The sequence below is a fragment of the Pygocentrus nattereri genome, chromosome 5 (assembly GCF_015220715.1).
Source record: "Pygocentrus nattereri isolate fPygNat1 chromosome 5, fPygNat1.pri, whole genome shotgun sequence".
Classification (NCBI taxonomy): Eukaryota; Metazoa; Chordata; class Actinopteri; order Characiformes; family Serrasalmidae; genus Pygocentrus; species Pygocentrus nattereri.
Window position 1 is genome coordinate 44,096,007 of NC_051215.1, and position 23,559 is coordinate 44,119,565.

Here is a 23,559-nt window from a genome sequence, read left to right on the forward strand (position 1 = left end):
TCGGATGGTTGTGCGGCGCGTCGGGCCCCTCTCGGTTCTGCTAGCCTGCTAGGCGGCTAACTCACAGGTGCAGCTAGCCCCGGCCGCTAGCGCTAATTTGGGCTTTGGCTAATTTAATCCCCGTTCGGACAGTTAATGGTGCCCGTTCGTTTGCCGTCAGATCGCCGCAGCTCATATTTGCATTAGACGCAGATCTACTCTAACTCGTTACCATGGCTGTTTCGAGGTGAGTTCCCATTTTTTTGCGTTAAAAAAAAAAGCAAATGCAAGAGTGGTTAGCAACTCAAGCTAATTGCTAATAGCTAACCAACGTTAGCTAGACAGCTAACTAGCATGCTAAGTGGAAAACGAGCATTGAAGCCACTCGCAGCACCAGCTAGGACACAGCCTAGCTCCGCCGTTAGCACAGCTCTGACACAAGGCCACGTTTTCAACATTTCCAAGTGATTTTATGGCCATTTTAACCGTTTGCCAAACAAAGTAAGGTGTAAATATGACGGGGCGGTGAATCAAAATCGAGTTAGCCGTGTTCCCGCAGACCTGTTTGGGGTGCCTGTAAGCGAGTAGCTGAGAAAGTTTATTGAGGCCTCTTTGCGCTTATAGCAGCAAATGATGCTTTAGGAGGACAGTGCACCTTAAATCCTTTCCAATAGGTGTACACACTGTTTGTGGTGCGGAAAAAAGAGACGAAATCGCGCTCCTTTCCACGTGGTTAAGCACTTGAAGGCTGGGGGAAAGTGGTAGGCATTAGTTTTGCCCCCTTCTGTATGTAGAGTTCGCAGCTATCCAGCGTTTTCAAGGTAAGATTAGCTGCACCTTATCGGCCGATCACAGCGATTAGAAGACTAAACCTCCAGTCACATGCGAAGGCTACTCCCTTCTTTCCTTTTGTGGTTGATTTTCTAGCGATTCGTTGCAGTGAAAATGTACACGTGCTAAGCGTAGATGCAGTAATCGTGTGATGTGTAAGGTTGGTGTACTCTATAGAGATGCAGGGGTTTTTTGGTCCACGTCGTGGTAAGTGTAGGCAGGGAAGCTGCATAATCTTTTCTATTTTTATTCACAGTGAGAGTATGGTGCACCTCTAACCATCCGCTTCATGACGCACCACAATATTAATGTGATGGGCATGGACCCTAATGCTTTCTGATCAGCAGCACATCAGTGAGTGATGCAGAGCTCAGACTTTAGAGGATGATAATCTTCCAGAAGTGGACGTGGCGCGGCAGGGTTTTAGAATACTTCCTGTGTATCAACACCAAACCAGTCAATATGTGAACATTTGGCTTGGCATTTTTTCCACAAACACTGCAAGAGTTCAGGCAGATGGTGCCTGGCAGGCCTTTTTAGTAGACTTCTAGGCTTATGCACTCAAGTGGACTTTATGCAGTATCCATGGGAATATTTGTGTTTACTGTGGTCTCCTTAAGGGGCTTTGAGGAGGTGACATTAAGGAAAATCTCTTTAATATGAAGATTTCTTTCTCTGCTTGCTCATTGTTAGCAGTCTCCTCAAGAATTCACCAGGTTACTTATAATTCAGTATGAGGTGTAATATCCTCAGCACCAATAAAAACTTAAATGTCACAGCAGGAGATGTCATCAGCCTAGGCTGGAACATTTTCACCAGCTTGTCATCATCTTTACCTTCTTGCTAAGGAGAAAGTGCTGTTTATTCCATAGTGTATTAGTAGAAGTTGGTATTACAGACCTGATCTTCCGCTTATTAGGAATTATTAGTACAGAGTTTTAAATTCAGTACTTTTATGGTACTGACTGAAGTACTTCAATACCACCAGGTATCGAAATATTCCACATGATTAAATACAAATTGCAGGGGGTCTTGTCAGCATGTTGGAGCCAGTAAGCCTGCTTGTTCCAAAATCTGCACAGTCGTGGCCAAGTTTTGAGAATAGCACAAATTTTGGTTTTCACAAAGTTTGCTGCCTCAGTTTTTTTAGAGCCTTTTGTCAGATGTTTATATGGTATAATTAAGTACAATTGTAAGCATTTAATGTGTGTTAACTATTGACATTGTAAATATTAATTCTTTGCTTAAATTATGCAGTGTTGACCCTTTAAGACTTCTGCAGTTCACCTCGGCATGCTGGATATCAACTTCTGGGCAATATCTTCAACGATGGCAACCCATTCTTGCCTAATCAGTGCTTGGAGTTGATAAGTTTCTGGGTTCTTGTTTGTCCACCCTCTTTTTGGGGATTTACCACAGGTTCTCAATGAGATTTAGTTCTGAGGAGTTTCCTGACCATGGACCCAAAATTTCAATGTTTTGTTCACCAAGCCACTTTTGCCTTGTGACATGGTGCTCAATCATGCTGAAAAAAAGCATTGTTCATCTCCAAATTGCTCCTGGATCATTGGGAGAAGTTGCTCTTGGAGGTTGTTTTGATACCATTCCTTATTCGTGGCAGTGTTCTTGGGCAAAATTTTGAGTGTACCCACTCCCCTGGATGAGAAGCAACCCCACACCTGAATGGTCTCAGGATGCTTCACCGTTGGCATGACACAGGACTCATGGTAGCTTTCACCTTTTCTTCTCCAGACAATAATTTTTCCAGATGTCCCAAACGGTCTGAAGGGGGCTTCATCAGAGAAAATAACTTTACCCCGGTCCTCTGCAGTCCTACCCCTATACTTCCTGCAGAATGTCAGTCTGTCCTTGATGTTGTTCTTGGAGAGAAGTGGCTTCTTTGCTGCCCTTTTTGACACCAAGCCATCCTCCAAAAGCCTTCATCTCACTACACGTTCAGATGCACTCACACCTGCCCTCTGCCATTCCTGAGCAAGCTCTGCACTGGTGGTGACCCGATCTCGTAGCTGAATAATGAATGGTATCAAAACATCCTCCAAGAGCAGTTTCTCCCAATGATCCAGGAGCAGTTTGAAGATAAACAATGCTTTTTCTAGCATGATGGAGCACCATGTTACAAGGCAAACGTGATAACCAAGTGGCTTGGTGAACAAAACATGGTCAGGAAACTCCCCAGATCTCAATCCCATTGAGAACTTGTGGTCAATCCTCGAAAAGAGGGTGGACAAACAAAAACCCAGAAACTGTTGTGATCAACTCCAAGCACTGATTAGGCAAGAATGGGTTGCCATCGTTCAAGATATTGCCCAGAAGCTGATGTCCAGCATGCCAAGGTGAACTGCAGAAGTCTTAAAGGGGTCAACGCTGTAAATATTAAGTCTTTGCTTAAACTGGATGGAATTGTCCAAGTTAACACACGTATGAAATGCTTATAATTGTACTTTATTATACCATATAAACATCTGACAAAAGGTTTAAAAAAAAAACAAAGCTGACGCAGCAATCTTTGTGAAAACCGAAATTTGTGCCATTCTCAAAACTTTTGACGACGACTATATTCTGTAAACATGTCAGTGTCATCAGCTGCCTGTCTTTTATTTCTGATTTAAGCCACACCGTGTTTTTTAACTTTCAGCTGCCTATTATGGCATAAAGTCCAGACCAGTCACGCATTTCCTGATATAAATGCAGCACACTTTCTCTGTGTTGTATGAAAATGGAGATGGTTGAAACACATGAATCACAGTATGATAAAGTATGATCACCAAATCTTTATGATTGGATGGTTTCTCAGTTTGAGTGTAACCAAACAGCTTTTTAATGCTTGGCCAAAAATATCATGCAGTTCATGTGCCAAAGTCAAATGTGTTTCTTCGCTTTTATTTTATAGCATGTCTACCTTTATTAGCAGCAACCTGTGATGCCAGAATGATGGTGTCTGTCAAGTCAGTCATATGTTGACAGTACAGTGCTTCTAGAAGAAGAAAAAGGCATTCTCTGATGTTGAATTTCCATGTTTGCTGTACACTATTGTAAAAATTTGCACCAGCAGCCAACTGAACAAGGGTTCACTTGATCTTTGTTGGATCAGTTAAATTTTTTTAGCATGCATCAGAGCACATAGTGTTCACACCTGTCAGAATTCACAGAATTTAAGAAACAGTTGGACCTCGTCCAGGGTTTTTCTTTAACGCTCATTTCTGTTTAATGTATGGATTTAAGACTTTTGCTCTAATATACTATATTTAGAAAGTGCATAAAGTGATAATACACATGCTGCTTTCCCTGTGATTGGTGTTTTTAAGAAAACAGAAGGTCACTTGTAGTTCTAAATAAGGGAAGGTGATGTGGTCTCAGTACTCCAACTTCTCAAAAGCTTTCACAATCAAAGTTTTAGCAGTGTAGTATTAGTTCTATGTACTGCTTTTGTCCCAGCTAACCAGTCACATAACTGATCAGAACCCAGTGCCCAATGCATATAGTTTTTGTAATGTAGTTTTCAGAGGCTCTGTGAGGCTAGTTTGATGTACATCTTGAAAGTTGTGTGCATGTCGGAAAGTAGACTGATAAGCTGTGCATGTTACATAGTTATCAACTGCTAATCATGAAAGGCCTATCCTGAACCTTCATGTTAAGGTCACTTAATACTGAACAAAGTCAAGAACTAATTTTTTCCTGTGTAATCAGTTAAGCTTGTTATAGTGTGTGTGTGTGTGTGTGTGTATATGTATAATACACTTCTTTTTCTGTTTTGGTCACTTTCTTGTGGGGTTTTAGGCTTGAGCGCCTCTTTATTTTGTTGGACACTGGCACGACTCCTGTGACGAGGAAAGCTGCTGCTCAGCAGCTGGGAGACGTAGTCAAACTCCACCCCCATGAGCTGAATAACCTCTTATCAAAGGTGATCTCATTAACTCATACAGACCAAGGCTCCTTTCCACGGACAGCCGTCATATCCTCTAATGCTGTTGAAGTAGTTTTGCTTCCCTTAGGCTTAGGAAGGATGTTAAAGAAAATTCCCAGTTGACAGCAGAAAGCAGTGAATTACAGTTTTACACCAAGCTGTTACCTTATTTATAATTGGTATCACTTACAGGCATTTGCAGAGCACAATTGGATATCAGAAAGCTTTGTGCTAATCTAAAGGTTACAGATGTTTGAATAGGCTATTGTTGTGGTGCCTTAAGAGGAAATCATGGTGATCGTACACAAAAACTGCTCAACTTGGTCAATAAAAGACATGGAAGTGAACCCTTGTATCATCTTTGTGTGTAGTGTCCTAAATGAAAGTTCCGGTTTTATTGTTCTCATCTCCTTCCTCTCTTCTCTGTAGGTTTTAATATATTTAAGGAGTCCTAACTGGGACACACGGATTGCAGCTGGACAGGCAGTTGAGGCCATAGTAAAGAATATTCCAGAATGGAACCCAGCCCCCAAGCCAAAGGAAGGCAAGTTGCCTTTATTTTGCAGTATGTTAGATCAACCACACCAAACTTATTGCAGCTTGTAAACATGTTTATTGCGTTTGTGATGACTGTGGAATCTTGTAAGGTTAGTGTCCATTTTATCAGCTGCATTACTGTTGATTGGACAGCGTAGAGTGAGCTGACTGAAAGTAGTCTTTTTGTGGAAGCGGTGACCGACTGAAACTGAGTGAAAGTTTGAGTAATCGTGTAAGGCTTGGAGACTCGACTGTAAACTGATTGATTTTGCTGTTAATCTGTATGAACTCTTTACAGTGCATATTCTCTCACCTCAGCAATCAAACCTCAGACATGCCTGCCCATGTTTACCCTAGCTTACCCATGATGCATGTTCCCTACTGCTTACTTACACTTTATTTGGATAAATGTTGATTAACTAGGTGTATCTAGCTACAAAAAACGATCTTATATAAATAGCAGTATGGCTGTTTACACTGGGGATGCACCTGTGAATGAACGGGGAACGGAAATAAAAACAGAAATGACGCATCCGCTCACTGTGATTTATTCTGATCAAACTGAGCACCTGATTTAGTGAAAAGTATAAATGGAATCGGGCCAAAGTCTGGAATCCCCTGCAAGGTGTAAACCTGTCCTGTCTGACAATTTCTTGCTAAATTCACTGGAGGTTTGTTTTTTTGCAGTCACTGCAGCCATGTTGAGCAAAGTGATATGCCTAGTATAACTGGTACCTAAAAGGGCACTAAATGCACTGGAAATGCAGGGTTTTTAAAAAATTTAATGCACATATATTTCGATGAGCAGTCAAATGGGGGCACAGACAAATTTTGGCTGAGTAGTCCAGCAAAAACTTAAACCCTCAACCCATTTTTTTTTTAAGTTTAAAAGGCATTGAATTAAAGGCATGTTCTCTCTGTTCTGCTCAGAGTCCTGTGCAGAGGATATGTCCCCTGAAGATAACTCTTCAGACAGACTGAGTTTCTACAGGTTTGATATCTCTCGCTTGCTCAAACATGGAGCGTCACTGCTTGGGTCTGCTGGTGCAGAGTTTGAGCTACAGGATGACAAGTCAGGTAGGTTGTGCATAATGAACAGATGCATGCTGAGAACTTTTGTTAGTGCTGTGTCCCTTAAAAAAAGTTGTAACTCTTCCAGTATTATTTCCTTTTTATTCCAAGCAGTAAATGGCATGTAGACTGTTGATACTGTTACCTTATGGCTTATGCATAGAATGACTTATTTGCCATGTGGATAGCATTTCTGTCAGCACTGCTTATAGAAAGAGATGCTCTGGAGATGCTGTATATGAGACTAAGGTCACCATGCTCAGTGTCAGCTAGAGGGGTATAAAGCCCCCCTGCATTTGACTGTGAAGCAGTGGAATTGACTTCTCTAGTGACTGGCATTTGCAATCCACAACTAATCATCCAACCTCACTAATCTTGTGGCTGAATGCAGTCAGATCATCGCAGCAGTTTTCTGACATCTAGTGGAAAGCATAGAGCAAAGACAGCAGCAAAGCCCTGGACTACACCTGTACTTTCAATGCAAACGGAACAAATGCTGGCACATGCTGTTAATACCCTTGATTTCAGAAGAAACCTCAGTTGAGCAGGTGTCTGCAAACTTCTGGACATAGTGCATCTCTTGCGGCTGTAGCTGGAAACCAAACAGTATCTTTGAAGTCAGGGTTTATTTGATATTTAATTCACGTGCAACTTCTGTGTGAATGCATTGGACTTAAGTGAGTGACTTGTAAATACTTTTCAGGTTCCACCAGATTTTAGGGGTTATGCAGTTCACTTTTAAATGATCTTCAGTCAAGACAAACTTACGACATTACTATTCTGTTGCGCTAACGCATGACTAACATGTTAACGTTGATAGACCACATGATTTTTAGCCCCTTTTTTGCCCCTTCCAAGACCTATTTGGAAGCATGTTTTCAGGTAGGGAGCTTGTTTGGAAAGAATTGGCTGTGGATAATCTAGTGGCGTGAGAGAGAAAATGAGTAAATTTATACGCTGCCTATCTAAGTTTGTAGTAATTGGTGGCCTTCTGATATTTTTAAGCGTGTTTTGATTTTTACAGACAAACCTTTAAGTCATGAAGTCTCAGATGGCCTGCTTTGATATATACGTACTTGGAACTTGTATGTATGCCCAACTGTTCAGTCTGCAGACCTTTATGACAAAAAGGCAAGCATTTACATGAGACGGAGTGCCCTTACCACCAGTCTTCACAGTCTGGATTTTGTCATGTAGTGTATGTCCAGCGTAAGGCTAATTTGCTTTTGTAGTGATTTCTATAGCGAAGTTCCACAGAATCACATTTTTGTTAGCCACAGCAAGCTCTAGAGGAATTTGGATTATGATCCTCTGATCTGCTTTCTGAGCAGGTGAAGTGGATCCTAAGGAGCGTCTGGCCCGACAGAGGAAGCTTCTACAGAAGAAACTGGGTCTGGATATGGGTGCTGCTATTGGCATGGATACAGAGGAGCTGTTTAATGATGAAGACCTGGACTATACCTGTACCTCCAGTGCCAACAGACCACACGCTGGCAAGGGGCCTGTCTATCATGGCTCACGCAACCACACAGTAAGACTGAGTTTCTCTACCAGCTGTATATTTGTTAACCTCACTTAAGCCCTAATTGATCGAACTTACTGTTACCTGTTTGGTAATGTAATTTAAGAGATTGTGAGATGTGACATCAGTCCTGTATGAATTCTGTTTTTGTTGTCTAATGATTTTGGACTGAACTACCTTCTGTACTTGGTTGAACACATTAATATGATTCTGTTCAGCCTCATGTTTGTCTTGTAATGCTGACATGTACATCTGGGCTTTGATCTTTCAATTTAGGCTACCTGTGGTTATTGTGGTAAAACTGCACAACATATTGTCATCTGTTTTGACTAGTTCAGTCTCTTACAAAATCTGTTACAGAACCTTGTCGTAAAACTAATCCAGCTCAAATTGTACTTGAGAGAGCTTGATCTGCATAAATACCAAAATTGTTAGGCTCAGTTCTTTTTGCACTGCTAGGACTGTTGGTAGTTATTGCTTGTTTTGTGTTCTACTACATTAAGTGTGTGTGTGTGTGTTTGTGTGTGTGCGCGTGCCCCCCCCCCTTCATTAACTATATAGGTTGCAGCATAATACTTACAGCCATGTGACCGTTGAAGTCAAATATACTGAACTTTGTAGGACTTGTACCTATAATGTTGGCAAGTCAACTATTTTTCTAAAATTGCCTTGCATCACATTCATTTGTTTGGGTTCATACCAGTGGAATTAACATCTAGTTTGTTTTCTCCTCATATTGCACTGCATGAGCTATATTTGCTTTGAAATGTGCAGAATACTGTATGACGGGTCACAATGCACACAGCAAGCTTTTCCCTGATGTATTCTTGGCACTGGTGTACATATCCTATTTTAATAAAAAATAAATTACCACCCTTTATTCAATTAAAGCAGCAACCACTTGTTTTGGAGTTAAATTGCATGACTAGGCCTGCTAATTTGGCCCAAGATCACGGGGAAATGTATTCAGCAGGCACCAGTGTTTGGCTTGGGTTTCACTGGTTCCTTTTATAGCAGATAAAGGATTCAGATGCTCCAGAAATGACTCAGATGGAAGGGCCAAAGTTATATCTTTAAACTCTGTATGTACTGCTTGCGTTAATTTGTCTTAGATGGGAGAGGGTGGTGCTGTTATCAGCATCACTCAAGACCATCTGATATGCTTGCTTAGATGCACTATTAAAACGGTCATACCCTTTGCGCTTATCAGACAGTTTGCACAGAGTCGGGCAAAGGGGAGAGCTACTTGATGCCACATCTGTAATTTATGGAGACTAAGCTTTCTCTTGTTTTCACTATGAATGGACACCATATGTATTTATCAGAATCAAAATTGCAGTGGTTTTAACCGGTCTAAAACTCGTCTGTTTCCGAGACTGGAGATCTTTAGTTCAGGGCAGTTTGATTCTTTACTAGGTGCGTATTGTGATTCTGTGTGTAGGAGAAATAAATTTGTATTACTTCCACAGTCCCTGCAGGCAGCAGAGTTGATCGACTCAGAATTCCGGCCAGGCATGAGCAATCGACAGAGGAACAAGGCAAAGAGGATGGCCAAGCTGGTGGCAAAGCAGAGATCTAGAGATTTGGATCCCAATGAAAAGAGGTATTGCCATGTCCAGTACAGTGCTCTGACACACCATTGAACATTGCAAGTATGTGATGGGTAGCTGTCTTCAGGCTGCTAAATGTATGTTCTTCCTCAGCAACGACAGCTTTGAAGGAGAACCTGAAGAGAAAAGACGGAAAACCACAAACGTAGTCATCGACCAGCCTGCTACTGAAAACAAAGTCTTAATCGACAACGTTCCTGATAACTCGGGCTTGCTTGAGGAGGTATGTGGTTAAGCTACTGCAGTCACTAAAGGTTCCTTGTCATGGGTTCATGCTGAAAGATGGGCATATCTCTTATGCTGTGTTGTAATTATTCCTTTTGTATTTGGCAGACACAAGAGTGGCCCCTGGAGAGTTTCTGTGAAGAGCTTTGTAATGACTTGTTTAACCCATCCTGGGAGGTACTGTCATTTTATGCTAATTTTGAATCCTAGTCAGCTGCCCCCTTAGTGCCAACAATGCAGGTTGTTTGTTTTTGTGTGTAAATAAAAGCACAGCAAAGATCGTAAGTATATTCAGAATAAATATATTGCATTTTTTCCAAAAGTGTAAATGAGGTTATTAAGAGAATGTAGGACTACATTTGTTTGAAGTTATTAAAAAAAAGAAGAAAGTGTTGTGATATTCAAAGAATGCTGTTCACGCCTTAAAATAAACAAAACAGATTTCTAAGTGTTTTAATTTTGCGGATGCAGATTCGACATGGTGCAGGAACAGGCTTGAGGGAGGTGCTGAAGTGTCATGGTGCAGGAGGAGGGAAGCTGGTTGGTAGTACTGCAGAACAGGTACTCATGGATGCTCAGTCTTTTGTTCCATGCTTGTCCTCTATAAAAAGCATGACTATATTTAATAGTTCTAAGCTGCTGTATAGTGCAATTGTCTAATCAATCCATCATATAGCCCTCCGCTGTCATACCTGGGGAATTGGTTTGTTATAAAGTGGAGGTTGAACACACTGTTTGGAGGTGCAGCAGGACTGTCTAAATCAAATTTGGCAGTAAAATATTTGTAGATCCCAGTGAGACAAAATGCATGTTTGAATATAACCCTTAGTTCTAATGGTTAAAGCTTTCTCTTCTGAGGTTCTTGGTAAGTTCCTGGCCAACTAATTAAGAACATTCACACAAGACTGATACCAAACGGGGATGAACATTACTGACTAACAAACAAAACAGCAGTGAATCAGTTGTATTAAGATTAAGTTTGCAAACATTCAACAGCTTTTTCTGTAACTTCTGAACAAGATCATGTTTACTCATGAAGCTGAAAGGTGTTTTTTTAAGTCACTGATGGGATGATTTTATGGTTGTTATTCTCAAAGATGCAATGGAATAGGCCTGTATACCTTTTTCAAAAACTATCCTGAGTCATGTTCCCCAGCACTCAATCATTTATGCTCAGTGCCTCCTTGTGGATTTAGGAGACATTACACTGACAGCTGTTTACTTAAGTTATTTATCCTACTTTTTTCTTTCGTGGCACCATTTATTTTTTGAGAGCTCATTTTCAGTAAAAATGTGTTTAGGATTTGAATACATTAGAATACTTGACTGTTTGAATCTCTCTTCTGGTCTCATCTGAGAGCCCTACAGTCTAGTGTAATAAAAATCTGAAAGTTAATATGTATGTTAGTTAATCTTTTTGGGTGGACAGAATTGTCATGTTTAACGTCATCCTGCGCCTTTTCATTTTTTTCAGTTGGCTCAGCAGCATCAGGAGTGGCTGGAGGATTTGGTCATCAGGCTTTTGTGTGTCTTTGCTTTGGACCGTTTTGGAGACTTTGTGTCTGATGAGGTAAGGCTCCTTGACTTTCTGAGCTGGTGGCTCCTGTTTACTCAACCTGCTGCGTTCCATTCAGACGGTCAGTTATTTTACAGCATCATTTTCTGTCTGATAGGTTGTTGCACCGGTCAGAGAGACATGTGCACAGACGCTGGGTGTGGCATTGAGACACATGACTGACAGTGGTGTTACTATGACTGTGGACATTCTGTTGAAGCTGCTCACTGAGGATCAGTGGGAGGTTCGGCATGGAGGGCTACTGGGCATCAAATATGCTCTTGCTGTCAGACAGGTGAGGAGTGCCAACATTTCTTACTTTAATTTGATCCTTATCTTTGTGTGAGGCACTTTTTGTTTGCTTTTATATTTAACCTTTTGTTCACACCAATATAATGCAAATGCAATTTTATTTTTATTTAATTTTTATGGTTGAGGTTTTTTCCAGTTAATGAATTTGTTTTACATTGGGATGTTTTAACGCTAATGTGAGTACCTATTGGTCTGACCTGTCCGATCATGCTGTGCTTCAGGACCTTATCTCAGAACTGCTTCCTCGGGTTCTTCCTGCCATAACAGAGGGACTGCAGGACCTTGATGATGACGTACGTGCAGTTGCAGCTGCTGCACTGATCCCAGTGGTAGAGGGGCTTGTGCGGCTACAGCCTGCTAAGGTCAGAACCTGTATAGCATTACAGAATTGTACTCTGAAATCAGTTCCATATCTGTGTGTGCAGCATTCTCTGCATATTGCCCAGATTTACAAATAACACTTTTTCTTCTGTAAAGTTTCCTAAAAAATGTACATATTAGTCGGAATGGTATTAATATTTTTGTTTAATGTTGCTGTGTAGGTCCCTTTTATAGTGAACACACTATGGGATGCCCTGCTGGAGCTGGATGACCTCACGGCCTCCACCAACAGCATCATGACCTTGTTATCCTCCCTGCTCACTTACCCCCAGGTGCTTCAGTGCAGGTAAGCCCTGACTTTTGACAATCTTTCTATTTATAGCTATACGTGAGCTTTACATGAGTCTCTGTAGCAAATATGTCATTCTAATGTTGGCATGTTCAATGCAGAGTCAATACCAAAATTGAAACAATAACAGTTCAAGCAAACAAAAAAAAGATCTTTTTGAGCCAGAAAGAATGACTGACTCAGTTTGCGCAGTGCTCTGCCTGCTAACTAGAACTCCTAACCAGCGTGTTCTGAGATCTCCTCCTGACTGTGATGTGTTTTTGAGGGTGTTGACCTTCATCATGTTTGTCTCAGGTGGTAGTTGCCTAATAGCAACTAGTATATCAGTTTGGCTTGGGCCAATACGTATTGCTGAACTTTGACCAGGCGCAATGCAAACTCTGTAGAATGCTGATTTGATTTAAACCTGTTTGATTTAGTGTCTAATGACTGATGACAGAATATTAGTGTATAAATGCTAACTGGCATTTTTTATTATTATTATTATTATTATTATTATTATTATTTTATTTTTTAATTTTATAGTTTATCTGTGACAGAGCCTGGAACTTTCATACCTGTGCAATCACAGCTGCATGCCAGTTGGTTATTTTTCCTAATAAAAGAAAGTGACTTTACAATAAGATTTAAAGTGGATGTATTAAATGTTTGTCATGCACTTTCCCCCCCCCCCCCTCTCAGTACGCAGCAATCTCTAACAGTGCTGGTACCTCGAGTGTGGCCCTTTCTGAGACATACCATCGCATCTGTTCGACGTGCTGCCTTAGAAACCCTCTTCACACTCTTGTCCAAAGCTGACCAGGTGGGTGTTAGCCGTAGTCACATCAGATAGAAACATGAATATTGAAGCTATCAGAAGAGGTTTTACGCTGAAATTGCTCTGATTTGACTTTGCACTCATACTACATATTATAAAATCCAAATGCTCTTGCTGTGTGTCCCTGAAATGCACTGTTTTGACTCTCACCCTGTCTGTTTGTGATGCTTATCTGAGCTAATTTTAGACCAGATATCGCAGATTCTTGCCCCAGTTCTTTTCAATAGTCCGTTTATGCTACCAGGTATGTAAGTGATATCACATGTCGTTAAGGTTTGTGCTGTGTTGCCTTTTTCAGAGCTGTGCCGTGTGGTTGAATCCTATTCTGCCAGACATGCTCAGACACATCTTTCAGTCCTGCATTCTTGAGAGCAACCAAGAGATACTTGACCTCATCCAGAAGGTAGCTGAAGCACTAAGCCGGACACTACACTTCTCCTGATTCACAATTATTTTTGTTTCCCCTTTTGTGTGCTTGTCTCATAACTCAATATGTATTAATGGCAAGCATCACTTTACAAGGTATGGGGTGAGCTGTTACGGCAAGCCCACCATCAGTACGTGGTAGCAGCCAGCTGTCCGTGGATGGGTGCCTGGCTCTGTTTGATGATGCAAGCACCACACATTCCAATTGATCACAACATGCTGCTAGAAGTCAAGGCTCGTTCCAAGGTGAGGTCAAACGTCTGCATAGTACTTTAATACTTCTAGGTTTATGAACTACTTTATCATGCCTTTTCTTCCACAGTGCTTTACCTGTAATGCAGGTGTGATAATTGTTTTTATGGGATATGAATATGAAATGTTATTTCAGGTCACATGTCTCTTCAACTTCAAAGATGACGCTCCACACCCACCCCCTCTTCTGGCTAAATGTCTTTTTACTTCTTGTCCCTTATTGCATCAGTTCCTATTCAGATCTATTATCTTGAGTCCATAAGACTATTAACCGACATAACAGTATTCATTTTTTTTTGTGTTGGTCTATCTCTTCAGGAGAAGGCAAGTGGAAAGCCTCGGCAGGGTGGGACACAAGTGAAGGAGGCAGTGCAGGAGTACATTGGTGGAGCCGACACAATCACTGAAGACCAGGCCACACGAGACTATGTAGTAACACGTGCCCGACTCATGGCTGCCAAGTGTGTACATATTATAATTTTTTTTTTGCCCCTTTCTGGTTTTAAAATCCTGCTCAGCATTATTCTACTGTGAGGCTTGCCATGTTTAATACAGCTATTTTATCTCCTCCCAGGCTGTTGGGGGCGCTATGCAGCTGTATCTGTGACCCACGGTTGAATAGCTCCACTCAGGAAATCCGGCCAGCAGAGTCCCTTGCCCAGCTGCTGCTCTTCCACCTCAATTCGAAGTCCGCTCTGCAGCGCATTGCTGTTGCCATGGTGCTCTGTGAGTGGGCATCCATGCAGAAAGTGAGTAGGAGAGTTCTAATGTGTGAGCAAGACCTGAGCTTGACTGAGATTTCCTCATTGACCTCAGTGTTTTATTGCTTTAGTAATTTTGTCATTAAATTAAGTCCTATGCAGTCCTTGCGATAATTAGGTGTCAAGACTAATTTTGCTGCCCCCTGAGTGGCACAACAGTCTAAACGTTGGCCTTATCAGTAGATCGCGACAGGTTAGCTGACGTAACAGTGGCAGTTTGAAGAGATGCAGTGGCTGGATTCACAGGACTCTGAGGAAGCCTGCGCTAGCCTTCACCCTCGTAGTATTGGTAGTATCATGTGATTGGGTGAGTCCTAACTAGCAGTTGGAATTGGAAACTACTAAATTGGGCAAAATCCCAAAAAAAGTGATTTTGCTGTGAGATTGAGTGGAGAGATTGGGTATTAGCCGTGAATCTTAACGTGTCCTTGCTGTAACTTTTGGTGCACCTCTGTGGACTGTCTTTAGGAATATAATAAGGATTTTCAAAATGACAGCTCTGAGTGTTAGTTTAGAGATTTGGTTTACAGACCCCATTTATTGTTCTGCCCTCACTGATTTTTGTATCTGTGGTTTACTTGTTGTTGTTCCAAGAATAGCAAAAGCTTAGTGCCTAAGAGAGGTTATGATTTGCTCTAGGCTCTGCTGCTGTAGGCCCATCCCCAGCTGTGTTTGCCACGGAGCATAACGACTATACTTTTACCTTTTCACACTGTAAACATTGCCATGGACATGTTTAGCAATAACGGTGCAAAACTGTCTTTTTCCAGTGTAGCTTTCTTTTCTGAAGAAATCTTATCTCTCCCCATCTTTCTCAGGAATGTGAAATCGTTTCCAGTGTGGTCCAGCCTCGTCTGTTGGCCATCCTGTCAGAGCAGTTGTATTATGATGAAATTGCCATCCCCTTCACACGCATGCAAAATGAATGCAAGCAGCTGATCAGCCTCCTGGCCGACGCCCACATCGATGTGAGGGAGCGAATCAACTGTAGTGTTTTCACCATCGATCAAGCCAATGAGCTGGTCAGTGTCTGCAAACCCTTTCTCATTAAAATCTAAATCTCCTACTTTATGGAGCAAACAGTGCCGTCTGTCTGACCTTAAGTATGTGTACAAATGGTCCTTGGATTATCTTTGTACTTGACGGCACCTTGAAAGTCACCCTTCATCACCTCTACACTGCAGTCACAGTGAAGTCTCCAATTCTTGATCTTCTTTTATGCCAGAAAACAACAAAGTGTGTGAGTGTGAGAAAGTGGTTCATCTGGAGTGCATCTGACCAAGTTCTGATCTAATACCTTGACATTTTGTACTACATATAAAAAAAAAAAAATGACCAGGCCGGTGTGCTTGCATGTCTGAGGTTCATGCAGGAGTTTGGTGGTGAAGTAGATGTTTTCAGTAGCAAAGTAGAATGAAAACAGATTAAATATTGGCACAGAATGCGTGACTAGCAGAAAAATAACCAGTATAGTAACATCCTAGTTCTACATTTCTTGTCTGTGTTGCCTCTGGGATTGGTGCTTTCTAATATTGTTTTCAATTTCTGTATCAGAGTTTGCATTGTTATTATGAATGTCAGATTTTTTTGCCAAGTCTTATAGGAAGATACAAAATGGAAAGCTAGCTAACAGACAGTTGATTTGTTCTGAGTTGATGTTCCTTAACTGCAGAGTAAATCAAGAGCTACATTATGGATGACATGATTCAGTGGGCGTTCTTGTTCTGACACAGCTGAAATCCTAGCAACCGTTATTGCATATGTGGCAACAGGTGCCAGTCTTTGCTTCTAGAACATACTGCTATCTGTGTTCAGGGTTATTTTCCTGTTGTACTGCTGATTTAAAAAAATAAATAAATAAAAAACCCCACAATGTAAGCTTGAGTCTCATGTGTGCACACAGGCACAGCTGTCTTCTCATTTCTGCCAATCTTGTTTTATTTCTATGCTTACTTGTCAACTTGAATTTCCTCGTTCTTTCTTCAGGTGACCACCATCTTCTCTGATGCCACAGCGTCTCTAAACCTGAAGTCTCGGCAGTTCCAGCCTTTGGACAGTAAGCGGCAACAGGCATGCTCAACTGTGGCTGAGACGAGTGCAGAGTGGCAGCAGTTGCACCTCCGTGTGCACACCTTCACTGCCTGTGCTGTGGTGGGTCTGGCAGCTCTCCCCGATAAGCTCAACCCACTGGTGCGGCCACTAATGGATGCTGTAAAAAAGGAAGAAAACACACTGGTGCAGGGCTATGCCGCCTCCAAAATCGCCCGGCTGCTGCAACTGTGCGCAGGTCGCACACCCTGTCCCAACGCTAAGATTGTGAAGAATCTGTGCAGCTCAGTGTGTGTAGACCCCTTATTAACACCCAATGCAGCCTGCCCTGTTCAGCCACCCACACTGCCCTCACAGGAGAGCAGCAAAGGTGAGAACGTTTAAGCCCAGAAATACTCTAAGCGTGCATCTTTTTATTCAGTCCCACTGTCCAAATACTTCACCAAGAGTGTAATTGAAGGGCATGACAGAGTTGCAAAACTTTTGCGTCTAAGGCTTACTGTAAGTTTAAGAACCTTGCCGGTCACACGTTCACTGCCCTTGTTGGTCGTTAATTTGTTTTGATTTGACATCTTTTAAATTCTAACTCTTCACTTCTAGTTTCTGGATTTGCTGAGTTTTTGTTTTGTTCCTGTAGCCAGCGTGTCAGAGAAAGACGGAATGCACCACATGGTGAATAAGACGAAAGGCATCATCACTCTTTACCGCCATCAAAGAGCTGCTTTTGCGATCACCAGCAAGAGAGGCCCCACCCCCAAATTGTCCAAACCCCCCCCTAATGACCTGCCTCCAGGCAGCTCTGTCTCCACAGAAACAGATGAGGTCAGTTTTCTTTTAAATCTGGAAATAGTTGCAGCAATCCTTCATTTAATACGAAGGAAACAGTAGTATAATTAAATAACTAACAGTAATTTAATACTAATAATTTAATGGTAATGAAACTAACTGTACTAGAATTTTAATTGGAATCTTGGGTGTTTTTCTCAGAGTAAGAAGCCAATTCTCGTTCAGAGGAGAGGTGCGGAGTTCTCGCTGATGACTATTGCTAGGCATTGTGGGCCAGAGCTCACTAAAGCATTGCCCTATCTATGGGAATCTATGGTTGGCCCACTGAAAGCTGTGGTGGAAGCGCTGGGTAAGCATGCTTTAGGGTTTGTTCAGATAAGAGATTGTGCTGCATGGGTGTTTCAGGAGTTCAAACCACTCTTTTAAAATGTAGAGCAAAGTCCAAACGGAGTCAATCCAATGTTGGTATAACATGGAAAGAGTGAGTTTTAAAAATTGAGCTAAAGTTCTAACTTGGTTAATGCCAAAATATTCTGCAAATACTATGTTGTAGATTCCAGGCAACTCTTGGAGAAAGGTGACTCTGTAGCCCAGGAGCTGGTCAACTCTCTACAGGTATTGGAGGTCACTGCAGGCGCCATGTCTCAAGAGCTCATACCTCTGGTACGCACATGCGCACACACAACCATCTCAGCAAACTCGGTCACTGGTACCCTGTAGACTCCTTAGTTTTATCAGAATATTGAATGCCACCATAATTTGTGTTGCACTAATCATGCATTAAAAGTGGGTAGCTTAGAGTGATTTAATAGTCTGTATGTAATTAACAGTGAGCTTGATGTAAGAAATGGAAATGCCAGACTTTTTGACCTGCTCAGTAGTTCTCTGTCTCTCTGCAGTTGTTGGAGCAGCTTCCTCTGCTGTGCACCTGTCTCCAGCACCCATATACAGCAGTGCGCCACATGGCTGCTCGCTGTGTGGGTGTGCTCAGCAAAATTGCCACCATGGAAAGCATGAACGTTTTCCTAGAGCAGGTGCTGCCATGGCTGGGGGCCATTGACAACAGCACTAAACAGGAAGGAGCCATTGAGGCCATGGCCTGTATCCTTCACACTGGAACTCGGTTTTATAATAGGACATGTATTGAGTTTGTAGAAAGTTTTTTATATATATATATATATATATATATATAAATTATTATTATTATTATTATTATTATTATTATTATTATTATTATTATTATTATTATTTTTATTTATTTATTTATTAATTTATTTATTTATTTATTTTTTTTTTTTTTTCCTTCTCCTGACTTGGCAGTGCTGCTACTTCAAGTTTTAACAGTCTTATGTAGAGCTGCTTTTAAGCTTGTTTTTAGTGATTTGCATCCCCCCTTTCTCCCCTCAGTGGGCCATAAAAGTGCTTTTAGTCCTTCACCAATCACTCTCAGGTGTGATGGAGCAGTTGGACGTTGACATTGTGCCCTACATTGTGCTGCTGGTGGTGCCAGTGCTGGGTCGAATGAGTGACCCGAGTGACAGCGTTCGCTTCATGGCTACACAGTGTTTCGCTACCCTCATACGCTTGCTCCCTCTAGAGGTTTGTGCTGCTCGCTTACAGACCTGTGCCACTCCAGTCATTTCTCAGTCAAGATCAAGGGACATTTTAAGCAGTCTAATAGTTAAAATAACTGTAGTGTGATCTGACTGATTCATAATATAGAATGTCTCATCTCCTCACGCCACGCATCACATCACCATTGGTGAGACCCTGTTTTTTGTTGGAAGAAAGGCATATGTTCCCATTTTGTGGTCTTGGATAGAGTGCAAAACGAAGACCAAAAGTTCCATTGGTGAAATGGTTCTGATCTGTTTGCAGACTTTTTGCTTGGAATCACAGTGTGTCCTATTTGAAGGGCCGGTCTCATGGAAAAAAACAGATTTTCCTCATTTATTTTAAATAAGAGATTGATGTGGCATGTTAACATTTGACAAAGTTGTAAAGCATACAGTTCACTCCAGTCCTTTCAGTCCCAACCTGGAAAAGAACTCGTTTCGGTTTGTATTTTATTTTTTTAATTCCAGGAAAACCAACTCCTTTTTAAATATCTACTTATTTGGTTTACAGCAGTAGACAGAACTTAAATAGAATTTTCCTGTTCCAGGTATTTAATGTTTTAAAATGAATTTCAATAACAAGTCTGTACTGTAGTTTTGACTCCTAGGAATCTGTGTATGAATATGTTCTTATTAATGATTTCATCTGTAGGCTGGCATCCCTGACCCACCCAGCATGTCCGATGATCTTATTCGCCAGAAAGCCAGAGAGCGTCACTTCTTGGAGCAGCTACTGGATGGCAGGAAGCTGGAGAACTATAAGATCCCTGTGCCCATAAAGGCGGAGCTTAGGAAATACCAGCAGGCATGTAGTTTCATGGGTGTAACCTTTCCATCACAAATCACTGTCTGTTCAAACGTCTAAATATTCTGTCTGCTGCATAAATGGGAGTAAAGCTGAGTGTTTGGGCTGTAAAGAGTAAAGAATGTATCTTTTGTAGCCCAAAGCTTTTTGTAAATAGTATGTTTCTTTATGTTGGCTTGAGCAGTGTTTTATTAAAGCTGCCTCTGTCTTGTTGTTTGCATTTGTGCAGTAACTGAGAGGGCTGAATATTTCTCCCTCTAGCTTGGAGCACAATGAAGTATGGCTGGTGTCTGCTGTCTGTGCATTTTAATTAAACTACTGGCTATTCAGCACTTTTTCCTTTTCGTCACTTAGATTTTGTGCCAAATTTACAAATGCCTTTTAAATGAATGGGGTCCAGACGCTGTGTGTTGACAGCAACAAATTACATTTAGGCCGAACAAGTAGTAGGCTGCCATGGAGTGGCTGCCGTGCCTCTGTCTTGCTGGCTTGGGGCCAAGTCCAAGTCTTCCTTTGAGATGGGCTGATTGTGTAGGTCTCCAGCCTTCTGTGCACATGAGAAAGGTGAAGCTTATGGCAAGCCGGGGAAAACGCTGTTTATACTGTTACCACTATTCTAAGGTGACTGTGACACACAAAGATTAGGTGGCTTTTGAAAGTTACTGGAAGTACTAAGGATGCTACACAATTTCATGAGCTTCATAATCTTGCTGCTGCTGTCAACAAGCTCCTGTCGTTCCCGGTGATGGAAAAACATAAAACAAAAATGGAGGATGTAGTTTATATAGCAGTGCTGCATGAAAAGCAGAGCTATGTTTAAACAAGAATTGTAGCGGCATTATTGTAGTGTGCTGTAAATGTGTTTCTTGCTGATGGCTCTAATATATTGTATCTGTATAATCTCTCTGGTGCAGGATGGAGTAAACTGGCTGGCGTTCTTGAATAAGTACAAGCTGCATGGGATCCTGTGTGACGACATGGGCTTGGGCAAAACCCTGCAGTCCATCTGCATTCTCGCTGGAGACCACTACCTCAGGTATAAAAGTCAAAAAGGCCAAACCACATGCTGCTGTGCTTGACTTGCACTCTACATCCAGACGTTTGTAGACACCTGCTTATTCAGCATTTCTTTAGAAATTAGGCTATTACAGTTAGTTCATGTTCACGTTAATCATCTCATTTAAAAGATATTTTTTGTCTTCCCATTTACTTCTGTCTCGTCTGCCTCTAAAATGTCTTCTAGTTTTTGGTTACATTATGCACCGTTGAGTTGTAGAGAGAAACACTGAGCAGTGTTTTCCCTTCCATCAGCATGCATCACTGAGCAAAAACACTGAGTTGTCACAGAGACCCTCCCTGATGCCATGATTCACTTGGAAATGTCATTCCACAGGAAAAAGTCATGCATTCTGGTTCACTTTCATTTCTATATGGAGTTTTTCTCTTATTTGCTGTAGTAAAGGCCTCTACTGTAATGAGAATACTTTGTACTTGATGTGAAGAATCCAAACCCTAATTTAACCAGGGGACCAGCTGTATGTCTGGAGAAGTGAAGTTTATTCATTTGGCACTGGGCTGATGCAGTTTTATAGCATGGACTGATGCCAAGATTAGGCTCAGCCTATAAGTGACAAGTGACCCGTGTGACAGACATGACCATATAGAGATAAACAAGAATAGGCAAAAGAATGTTCTAAATACAGTCACAGTACAGGCACACACACAATACTGAATATAATGACCTGCAAAACAACACTAAACACATTACAGAGCAGTACATTTCTACAGATGTTAGAAGATTAAGATTAAGTGACTGTTATTAGTCCCACAATGGGGAAATTTCACCTCCACATTTAACCCATCCATGTAGTGAAACACCACATGCACACTAGTGGAGGGGACAGGTGGCACACTTATCTGCAGCGCGTTAGGTGCCTTGCTGAAAGCACCTTAGTCATGTCCTGTCGGCTCAGGGGATCGAATCCGTGACGTTCTGGTTGCGAGGCTGGTTCCCTAACCTTTTAGCTCATGACTGCCCCATTACTGTGAGGATATGATTGCAAATGCCACTCCAACTCCTCTCCAAAGGTACATGGTGCACCATTACTCCAGAAAGTACCAAAAGTTCTGTGGGGAGGCCTTATGCCCCTCTAGCTGATGCCATTAAGCTGTGTGTGTGCAGTTCAATGCCAGTGTCTTTAGTTGGTGCACCTTAGTGACCTGAATTTACTAATTATAAGGAGTGTATGAATACTTGTGATCCCAGTCAGTGACAGCTGCAATATATTTCCTTGTGTTTTATAAGGAGCTCTGAGTGCATTGACCATTCCTGATTGAGACGATTCCACTTATTTTTATTTATTTTATATTTTTAAATCACCCACTTTTGGGTCTGTTTGTGTCCCATGTGCAGGGTGCAGGAGTATGCCAAGACCAAGGCTGCAGACTGTTGTCCTCTGCCATCCATAGTTGTTTGCCCACCTACTCTAACTGGCCACTGGGTGGATGAGGTGGGCAAGTTCTGTGCTAAGGAATTTCTGAACCCTCTGCATTATACAGGCCCCCCTACAGAGAGAGCACGGTATGCACTACTGAGTTATTACTGAGAAATGTCCGGCTGTAGTTGCAGGCTTGGTGTGGGTTGTACTTGGACATTGTTATAACATTTGTTAAAATCTATTAAGAAAATCCTAATTTAGTCATTTGAGATTAGTCGAAACGTGATGTTTTAGTCTGGTTAGTCCCATGCATTTTGGTTGATGTACTGTACCTTGTGATAATTATTCATCCATTTTAATATGTAGGTGACATGCTTTTGTGTCTTACAGGTTACAGCACCAAGTGAAAAAGCACAACCTTGTAGTAGCCTCTTATGATGTAGTGCGGAACGACATTGACTTTTTTAGGTAAATCTCTCTTCTTGGTGTCCACTTGAGATTGTGTGATTTTATTTATTTATTTATTTATTTATTTTGAAGGCCGACTTCTCTTCTCACTCTAACAGAAATATAAAATTCAATTATTGTATCCTTGATGAGGGTCACGTTATTAAGAATGGGAAGACCAAACTCTCCAAAGCTATTAAGCAGCTGGCTGCCAACTACAGAGTTATCTTGTCAGGAACGCCCATTCAGGTGAGTCTGGAGTTCCTTAACTCTTACTGTTCTATTCTTTGTAAGCTCCCTTTATTGTATATGGAATTTTTTTTTTTTATATATATACAAAAAAGGAGCTTCTTTGGTAGGAGAAGAAACACTGGTTGCTTTAAACATTTGTCTTTGTGGATTTTAGATGAGTTAAAGGCCTTGCCCAGGTTTTTTTTTTTTTTTTTTTTTTTAAATCTGACTGTCAGCAAAAAATGTTGAATTTGTTACTTCCTCATTGTCATATTTTACTGTTATAAGTACATGACTGCCTCCAGTGTCAGGAAAGCTGCTCTTTTCAGCTCAAGTCGGGTGGCATATCCAGAGCTGTATTGAGCCCAGTTTTCAAATGAGTTGGCAATAAAATTCTTCCTACAAACTTGTAGTGGGAGTCACTTTAACCGCAGAAAGAAATTTTGATTTGGTCTTATTTGGAATAGAATGTTGAGTGATCTTTCTCCCTCTTGCATTTAAAAACTGAGCGTTTGTGAATGTGTGCGATCTCAGAGAGCGATGTGGATCATGTGAAGTGTGGGCGGGACAGTTGCTTTCACAGTTCATGAATTTGCAATATAAATTAGCTTATGATTTGCTCTACTCAGTGTTATCTGTGAGTCTAAGATCACGCCAAATAAAGTGTAATTCCTAAACTGCAGTTAGGGTGCAA

The 23,559-nt window shown here is 41.4% G+C and overlaps 1 protein-coding gene across 1 annotated transcript in view; it reads left to right on the forward strand.

Annotated features, from left to right (window-relative positions):
• Positions 1-212: 212 nt before the first annotated feature.
• The window catches only part of btaf1 (BTAF1 RNA polymerase II, B-TFIID transcription factor-associated), a 29,712-nt gene continuing 6,365 nt past the window's right edge, over positions 213-23,559 (forward strand). Inside the window, exons 1-30 of the mRNA XM_037538562.1 lie at positions 213-226; positions 4,609-4,732; positions 5,165-5,279; positions 6,203-6,349; positions 7,675-7,874; positions 9,335-9,468; positions 9,569-9,698; positions 9,809-9,877; positions 10,172-10,261; positions 11,175-11,270; positions 11,374-11,550; positions 11,789-11,929; positions 12,110-12,234; positions 12,919-13,039; positions 13,353-13,457; positions 13,577-13,726; positions 14,051-14,193; positions 14,307-14,481; positions 15,312-15,515; positions 16,480-16,912; positions 17,180-17,364; positions 17,530-17,677; positions 17,882-17,991; positions 18,228-18,429; positions 18,779-18,927; positions 19,597-19,749; positions 20,664-20,785; positions 22,163-22,330; positions 22,578-22,655; positions 22,754-22,883. Of these exons, the coding sequence (XP_037394459.1) occupies positions 213-226; positions 4,609-4,732; positions 5,165-5,279; positions 6,203-6,349; positions 7,675-7,874; positions 9,335-9,468; positions 9,569-9,698; positions 9,809-9,877; positions 10,172-10,261; positions 11,175-11,270; positions 11,374-11,550; positions 11,789-11,929; positions 12,110-12,234; positions 12,919-13,039; positions 13,353-13,457; positions 13,577-13,726; positions 14,051-14,193; positions 14,307-14,481; positions 15,312-15,515; positions 16,480-16,912; positions 17,180-17,364; positions 17,530-17,677; positions 17,882-17,991; positions 18,228-18,429; positions 18,779-18,927; positions 19,597-19,749; positions 20,664-20,785; positions 22,163-22,330; positions 22,578-22,655; positions 22,754-22,883 (4,338 nt within the window). The remainder of the gene's footprint in view (positions 227-4,608; positions 4,733-5,164; positions 5,280-6,202; positions 6,350-7,674; positions 7,875-9,334; positions 9,469-9,568; positions 9,699-9,808; positions 9,878-10,171; positions 10,262-11,174; positions 11,271-11,373; positions 11,551-11,788; positions 11,930-12,109; positions 12,235-12,918; positions 13,040-13,352; positions 13,458-13,576; positions 13,727-14,050; positions 14,194-14,306; positions 14,482-15,311; positions 15,516-16,479; positions 16,913-17,179; positions 17,365-17,529; positions 17,678-17,881; positions 17,992-18,227; positions 18,430-18,778; positions 18,928-19,596; positions 19,750-20,663; positions 20,786-22,162; positions 22,331-22,577; positions 22,656-22,753; positions 22,884-23,559) is intronic.